At 49.8% G+C, this 7,853-nt stretch overlaps 2 protein-coding genes across 2 annotated transcripts; one reads left to right on the plus strand and one right to left on the minus strand.

Annotated features, from left to right (window-relative positions):
- Positions 1–221: 221 nt before the first annotated feature.
- Positions 222–4,088, plus strand: ENH_00050570 (protein farnesyltranstransferase beta subunit, putative; the record flags this gene model as incomplete). Its single annotated transcript, XM_013581279.1, has 7 exons — positions 222–790; positions 1,115–1,366; positions 1,696–1,853; positions 2,283–2,431; positions 2,714–2,865; positions 3,164–3,477; positions 4,045–4,088. The coding sequence occupies 7 exons, from the start codon at positions 222–224 to the stop codon at positions 4,086–4,088; spliced, it is 1,638 nt and encodes a 545-aa protein (XP_013436733.1).
- A 731-nt stretch (positions 4,089–4,819) lies between these two features.
- On the minus strand, positions 4,820–7,429 carry ENH_00050580 (actin-like family protein ARP4a, putative; the record flags this gene model as incomplete). The annotated part of the gene is made up of 3 exons (XM_013581280.1): positions 4,820–5,052; positions 5,465–5,558; positions 5,675–7,429. The coding sequence occupies 3 exons, from the start codon at positions 7,427–7,429 to the stop codon at positions 4,820–4,822; spliced, it is 2,082 nt and encodes a 693-aa protein (XP_013436734.1).
- Between the last annotated feature and the right edge of the window lie 424 nt (positions 7,430–7,853).

Genomic DNA, 7,853 nt, shown 5'->3' on the forward strand with positions numbered 1-7,853 from the left:
AGAAACACTGCATAACCACACTTCCGGGCAACTGCTTGGCTGGCTATGCAGATATTCCTGCAGAATCATGCCCAGGAAGAAAGGCGGCATTTATGAAAGCATCTGAAGCTGTCTCGGCGTGTTTTTTACCTAGGAGACGCAGTTGTACTCGAGAGCTGTTTTCAAATAGGTTGCACTTTGACTTCTATGAATCGAAATGTGCTGCTGTTTCACCGCGCAGAATGGAGAGCGAGGAAAGCCACAGCAGCGGGACCGCTGCGCCTGCTGCAGAACATAGCATTGAGAAGGAGGCGTTTATGTCTCTGGCGCATGCATGCCCTCACCAGCCTCTTCACTACTCCTACGCCTTAACTCCTTCTCGGTGCTTCGGTCTGTTTTGCTCCGCCACAGCAGCAGATCAGCTGAAGGTGGAGCAGCGGTGCCTCAAGTGCTTCAGTGACTTATTTCCTGCCCTAGCTCCACACCCTTCGTCTCTCTCCTCACAGATCGCCTCTCCAGGCCACCCACAAAACCAGCAGCGGCTGCAGCAGAAAGGGGAACAAGGCAATGCTGACGATGAGGAGGGCAATGCGGACATGCCTATAGAGGATTTAGAGTTTCTTTGGAAGCGGGCAGCACGTCAGGTGTCTCTTCACCGCAGCCGGCATGTCGCCTTTCTTACAAAGCATTTAGACGTACCCTTTTCAGAAGAGATGATGGAGTTGGCAGCCTCCAGGCCTTGGCTCATTTACTGGATGGTTCATGGCCTCGCCCTCCTTGAAGCCCTTCCGAGAGCTACCTATGCCGATCGGTACGGCATAGTGAAGTCTATTCATTTATTGTACTTTGCTCATTACGACACCAAAGCACTTGAGCCCAAAGCAGCGTTCATACAGGACACAGCTACGCAGGCTAGCGTATGCGTATCTGTGCCTTGGCAACTCGCGTATATTTTCGTATGCGCTCTTATGGAGCTGTTGACAAGTTTCGTGAATTAGCTGCTTCTCGCCTCCTGTGATGCACACTTGTTTAATTGCTTTGCCTGCTATTTTTATTATTTTGTTGGAAATACGTTTAATGTGCAGCCTGTTGATGCCACTGTCTGCACTTGCTTCACTTGAACCATTGTGTGCAGCATCCTACACACTCTAGAACGCTGCTGGGACAGCGCATCAGGAGGCGGCTGGGGTGGGGGCCCAAATCAACAGTTCCACTTGGCCTGCACGTATGCGGCTGCAGCTGCACTTGTGGAGTGCGGCCTCGTGGGCAAATGGCTGGAAGGAGAGAAGGGCCTTAAGAGGCGTGAAGACCTTTACAAGGCGATTCTCAGTCTAAAAAGTGAATGCGGAGGCTTCAAACTGCACAGAGATGGGGAGGTCGACATGCGGTAAACATAGCGTCTAGGTTTTGACGCACTCAAAAACTTGGAACATTGTGTTTGCAGTTAAAGGGCTTCAGTTTATATTTCCAGTTTAAACATTATTCGCATCACTTCCTTGTACTTGCCGAGGCTCGCTTCCTTGCACCGAATATCAATACTTTTTGTCCTCTAGTATTTCTGTTCGGTTGCTCGCATGCATGGCCTCGTACCCGTCATCGTGCTTCTCTACCATAGCGGCCTTGCATTTCTGTCGTCTTCTGTTGCGTCTTCCGTGCGCTGCGGTCATTTCCCTTTGTCTACCACTGTTTGTTTCCTCTACTGTCTACCTTCTCAAGAGGGGCTTACTGCGCCATCGCCACGGCCTCCATATTCCAAGTTCTTACGAAAGACCTCACGAGAGGCCTTGCGGAATACGTCAAATCCTGCCAAGGCTACGACGGAGGCATAGCTGGAGAGCCAGGGCTTGAGTCCCATGGCGGTTATTCGTATTGCGGTTAGTCAAACACTTTTTCTTCTACATTGCTTGCGGTTTTCCTTCTATATGTCGTTGTGGCTGTCCGTGTGTATTGCATGTATATTCGTTTGCGGGTGTGTTTCCTTCTGTTCTGAGTCATTCGTATTTCTGTTCGGTTTTTTCCTCATTTTCCTTTACTGTTTCGATGTGCATGCGTCTGAATGCGTCTGTTGTCTGCTTGTACCCTTCTGTCGCCATCAGCTTCGTGCGTGCATCTGCATATTTCACCCTGCACCAAACTTCTGCGCCTGCTTGTACTTGTATTGGCCTTGCCTCCAAGCAAGGCCATGCCACCACAACAGCAACAGCAATAACAGAACAGGCTTCAACCTAACTTGAACTAAGGAGATAGATTGAGCGAACCACGAAACGCCAAGGTTGCTTGGCCTGCTTTCTTCGTGTTTTCAGGACTTGCTGCCCTCGCCATCATTGGAGAGCCAGATGCGTTGGACTTAGACGCTTTGCTCCACTGGGCCGCCACAAAGCAGAGAGGATTTGAAGGAGGCTTTCAAGGAAGAACGCAGAAGCTTGTCGACTCCTGCTACTCCTTTTGGCTTGTGAGGATTGCTGGGAGTGTACACACTGCCCACATAACCCTACAACTTCTGACCGTGCATTCACGGGATGCACCCAAGCTACTGCTTGCATGCATATTTGCGAATTTCATTCATCGGCTTGTCTCTGCGTGTAGTTATTCGTGCTTGCGTGCTCCTTTCATCTTTCACCTCTGGCTCAGTGCGTGACTTTCCTCTGCATTTGTCTGTGCCTTCTAACACGTTCTGAAAGCTACGTTTCCGGGTACCTTTGTCTGCACTTGCCTTTCCCTGCACAATTATTAGGGAGCCATGTTTCCCTTGATTTCGGAATGCCTTCGTCATCTCCAGCGGGAGTACCCAATGACGCATTGCTTTATGTCTTCGGCGCATCTCCAGCAGTACATTTTGTGTTGCTGCCAGGCAGAAAATGGAGGGCTCAGAGACAAACCCGGCAAGTACGATAATGCGAATTTTTGCAAAGCATTTACGGTACTGATTAGTAGATTCGGAAAGTGTGCATGAGTATGTGAGCGCATTACCAATAGATACATGTGCTAATTCTGCACAAATGCGAACCCATATGTACATCGGAAGACACAAACACACACATAATAATGGCTTCATCTAAAAGTTCATGTTCTTCAAGATAACACAGGCTGTATGCAGATCAGCAAAGAGGCATGCAGCTTATGGGTTCACAACCATAGGAACTTACTTAGGGCTACTGGGTGCATGCACGCGGGTGCGTTGCAGGCCTCCTGACCTCTACCACAGTTGCTATGCGCTGTCTGGTCTATCGATCAGTCAGTATGCTGCGTCCCGAGCGGAATTCAGTAGAGGGCCGTATGTGTATGGATGTTGGAAGTCAAATTTGCTGCAGCAAACAGATCCCTTCTACAATGTTTGCTGCACACACATGCAAGAATGTAGAGAGCAACTGAAGCAATTGCCGCGTTTTACGGCGCCAGACACGCAACACGCTGGACAGGAAGGAGACCTCCCAAGACTCAGTGCAGAGTTGACCGACAAGCTATCTAGGGCAGCCATCAACCTGCGTGAAGACGAGGGTAAGGAAATGTGGCATCTGCCATGCCATTTGCTTGTGTCAACCCCTCTGTGCACCTGCCTTTGCCTTTGTGCACCTTTATCGCCGTTTGCCGGCTTGCGTTCATGCTCATGGTCCTGCGCCTGTTTCTGCACAGATGCGTCAGTGCCCGTGGCTGTGTTAGACTATACATATATCTAGTGATATGCCTTCCCCTTCATCTCTTCCAATTTATTATGCCAATGTCGTTGCTTGCGCCTGTATTTTTTGTCTTCCAGTCCACCTTTAGCGGTGGGCGAGTTCTTCAGCGAGTGTCTTTGTGAGCCTTTGTGCTTGTTTCTGCTGGGGTTATTACGCACACGCAAGTACATGTGCCTTTGCCTCTTTGCATCCGCATATTTACGGCTGAAAAAAATGCGTACATGTGCATCCATTGGCCACCGTGTCTATCTTGAAGGAGTTAACGTTCATCGAAGCGCGCACCCATTCAAAGCATGTCTACGTATCTCGAATGCATTCTGGATTTTTCCTACTATGAAAAGCCTGCCCTATGACTTTAGCCTGTTTAGTTGGTTCCTTTTGTGTTTAGGTTCCGAGTGGGTGGACCCGGAGAGCGAAGCAGAGTCTTCCTAGCTTCAAGCGAAAATTGCAGTCGCAACAAACTAAATTCAGAAGGCCACGGTCGACGCGACAGGTCCAGAAAAGACTCGATGAACTGCCTCCTGTTCCCTCGCTTGTTGTTTGCTTTGCCTTGAGGCTTACTTTTTAGTGTAGGCGCCCTTTGAAGAAGCCACTTCTCTGTTTCTGGACCCCACTGTTGTTCTAACACGGCGTTCTTGGTCAATTTAAAGACACGCGACTTTCACAAAAATAGGGAAAATCAGCTAGGACAAAACAAAGGAATGTTTGTAGAGAGACAAGTGAGCAGAGAGGTCAAAGAACACTTAAAAGATGCAGGTGTAGACCGGACTGAGGGACAGCGGCAAGAAACATGCGGACAGATGCACACGGAACCAAACATAAAAGGCGTTCTCTGGGACTAACAAGTGGACTATGCTCCAAATTCACCTGTCCATTGGGCTGTTTCGCCAACCGAACGCGTAGACTGCTCATGAAAAAATTCTTGGGGGAGTATGCTCTCAGCTTCCTCATGGCGGCTTACTACGTTCTGAAAACTAAATTATCAAGCCCTAAAAACTCCGCTCCTAAAACAGTCCCATAGATTGAGACACTACAGTTCAAACATTCCTCATGAAGGCCTTGTTGTAAATCCGCTTAATTCCGAGCGGGGGGAGGGCGCTTCTACTTAAACTGCCTTGATGAATATGCAAAATACGCAGGTGTCTGCAAGTGCAGTCTTGAGTTCAGAGAGCGCGCTGATCCAGGATGCCGAAACCGTGCTCTTCATATTCTTGTTTGCTGATCCACATCTGCTGAAATGTTCCTAGAGACGCCAAAATGGAACCACCAAGCCACGCGGCAGACTTCTTCTCGGCGTAGGAATTTGCAAAGACGACACGCGATTTCAAACCCGAGTGTGCCGTCGTTAGGGGGAAAGTCTCGCTATCAAGTTCCGCAGCAAAGCGGCTTGCTAGGCCTTCAAGTAGAAACACAAAGAAGCACAGACACAGCCAGAATAGAAAACACTTCCATACTTATGGAGAAGAAGGGCACAAGAAAAAAAACCCGGAGAATTAGTATATATTGTCACCTTAATAAACACCTAATGGGCACTGATGGCGATAGAGTGACATGGAAAAAAACAAATCGACAAGAAGGCACAGAAGCACATAGTAAGAGCAAATAGAGCAAAGTAGGCTAAGTGGTACAGGCAAAAAATACGAGGAGGCGAAAACGAGGATGCCTGTAAAGGAGCAGCATCCACAAATTCTACTGACACGGCCGCCGAATAGCAGGTGGCATGAAGCTATTCGTACAGACTAAACATAAAAAGCAAAACGCATATGGATTCCAAAAGTTACAAATTGAGGGCCTTCAATCTCCGTCACCTGGTGTGAGTGAAAGCCCGCCAGTCAAAATGACAGCTGAAAGAAGATCTCGGCGAAGGTCCACATCACAGTCGTACAAACAATCAGCAACGACCTGAGCACACGAAAAACCAACCTGAGGCGGAAAACGTCATCAAGGAATAGAACTGAAGTAGCCTCTAGAGAGAAAAACGTAGTGGGTACCGAGATTCCCACGCCACAATTTATCACCTCTGTGATCCCTTTAAATCCCTGTAGAAGATCTGCTGAGCTTTCCGCTGGCGATATCCCCTGCAGCTGCTGAAGTGCACGCAGGGCTTCTGCTGGCCTAAAAAGAACTTCGCCAATAGTTTCTCTGAACGCTCTACAGTTGATTACGGAACCGTCGGGGAGCTCAAAATGGTAAGTGTCTTCAAGCGTGTGCGCAGCTCCTTTCTCCTGGGTTTCAACAGCAGTAACGGACAGCGGCAAATTTGCATCGCCAAACTCCCTCACAACGCAACATGCCTCCCGTAGGCGGCGGCAAAGAGCCAGCGTGCTAAGTCGAAGCAGTGATCTGCTGCAGCTGCCCCTGCTGCTGCAATTGTAGCTGCTGCGGTTGGAAAATAGTGGCAGGAACAGCTCGTCCACATGGTGCTGTTGCTGCTGTTGCTGCTGAAGGTGGCGCTTGAGCACCAACTCGATCTGCCCGTCTAAGAAATCTCCACCAATAGGAAACAACTTGGTGCTCCTGTGGAGCGTGTATCCATCAACAACTGCAGCAACGGATCCTCCAGCTGCTCCTAGCTCAACGACAAGGGCTGTGCTGCGGCCCATCGAGAATGCAGCGGCAGCAGCAGCAGGGACAAAGAAAGCAGCTGGAGCTTGTAGGTCTTCAAATACGGCAGCGGCTAGTGACTGACGTAGAGCTGCCGATGTTCCTGTCGGCTCCACAACGAGCACAGGGTGCTCATGAGTCCATACACCCAAGCCGCCAAATGGCGAACACCCAAATGCCTCCACTGACGCGCTGCCGCTCTTGCTACTGCTGCTATTGGTTAAGCTGATATTTAGAGCCTTTGGGCTACCCTCCGGTTGATGAGCTGTCTGGAAGACACCATTACATCCTGCTGCTGTTTGCTGGCGCTGCTCCCGCTTCGTGCAGCAGCAGCTGCAGCTGTGCTGGCTATAGCTGGCCTCTTCAGCCTTCTGCTGCTGCTGCTGCTGTTGACGTCTCCGTGTCTCCGGAGGTCTAACAGTTCTCTTGCTTGCCTCACTTTCGTGAACATTCCCCTCAATGCATATTCGCACCGCAGTCGAAAACGCACTTCTGTCCAGCTGCCTAAAGAGCCCATGCTCCTGCGACAGCGGCAGCTGCAGCGCTACTTTTTTACTTTCTTCTACTGGCCCTGTAGAGCTCGCAACGCCTCCTCCTAGAGCAGGGCCTGCCGTTGCTCCAGCTGGTTTTTCTTTCGGGGAGGCAAGTATTGGATCTATTTCAGTGTGTGGTGTCTGCAGCTCTAAAGAGACGGGAAACACAATCTGTTGATGACTACATTGACAGCTGCAGCACGTGTTGCCCCCTGAAGGCCATATAAATGGGCCCCGGCTATAGAAAACAGACGGAGATACACCACTCGACCTAGTCCAGCGTAAACAATTCCGCCGCCGGTGCTGCTGGTTCTGTGTATCTTTGATGTCAGTGTCTGGGGGAGCACATAGAGAAGCTTGAGATCTACAACAGCAACATTCCCCACAAAATAGCCCGTCCCCTTGCTGTTTGTTCTGCAAGCGAAGCTTCCTCCTACCCACAAGAGCATCAGCAACGATGCGCGGGTGGTCTTCTTGCGCATACCCAACACTCACAGTTGAAGACCCTAGTTGGACCACCACAGCACAGACGTCCTCACCACCAATGGGAGTTTTCATGTTGTTGCTGCTGTTGCTTGTACTTTTGCTACCTTTAGCTCCGGAAGCCGGAGGCGGAGACGCTGATAACCCACTCATCTTCTGGAGCAGCGATCCCAACCCGATGCATCAGTGGTGGGACTAGCCACGGATAAGGAAACCCATACGAATGCCGAGATAAAACAGTTAGACAAAGTGGATGTGCCTGTCAATGGTGCAGGAACGAGAAACAGTGGCGAAGTTAAGAAATGGACAGGCCACAGGGGCCCTTGACAGGTGTCTTGGTGGCTGTGTTATCAAGAAGGTAGGCAGCCCTCGCGGTTGGAACTCAAGCATATTCATTTATCTATATTTTAGTGAAATAGACTGTAGCAGTGAAAATGAATCGAGTATGAGCAACGCCAGCAAAGCAACGCCCTGAACAAGCAAGGTAAAGCCTGGCATTACAGTTAAGACTCGGACTTCTGCCGACAGATCCAGGAAGTCCACAACCGTTAGGCTAAGCCAGAATTTCAAAACTAGT

Source organism: Eimeria necatrix, genomic scaffold, assembly GCF_000499385.1.
Source record: "Eimeria necatrix Houghton genomic scaffold, Enh_scaff39, whole genome shotgun sequence".
NCBI classification, from domain to species: domain Eukaryota; phylum Apicomplexa; class Conoidasida; order Eucoccidiorida; family Eimeriidae; genus Eimeria; species Eimeria necatrix.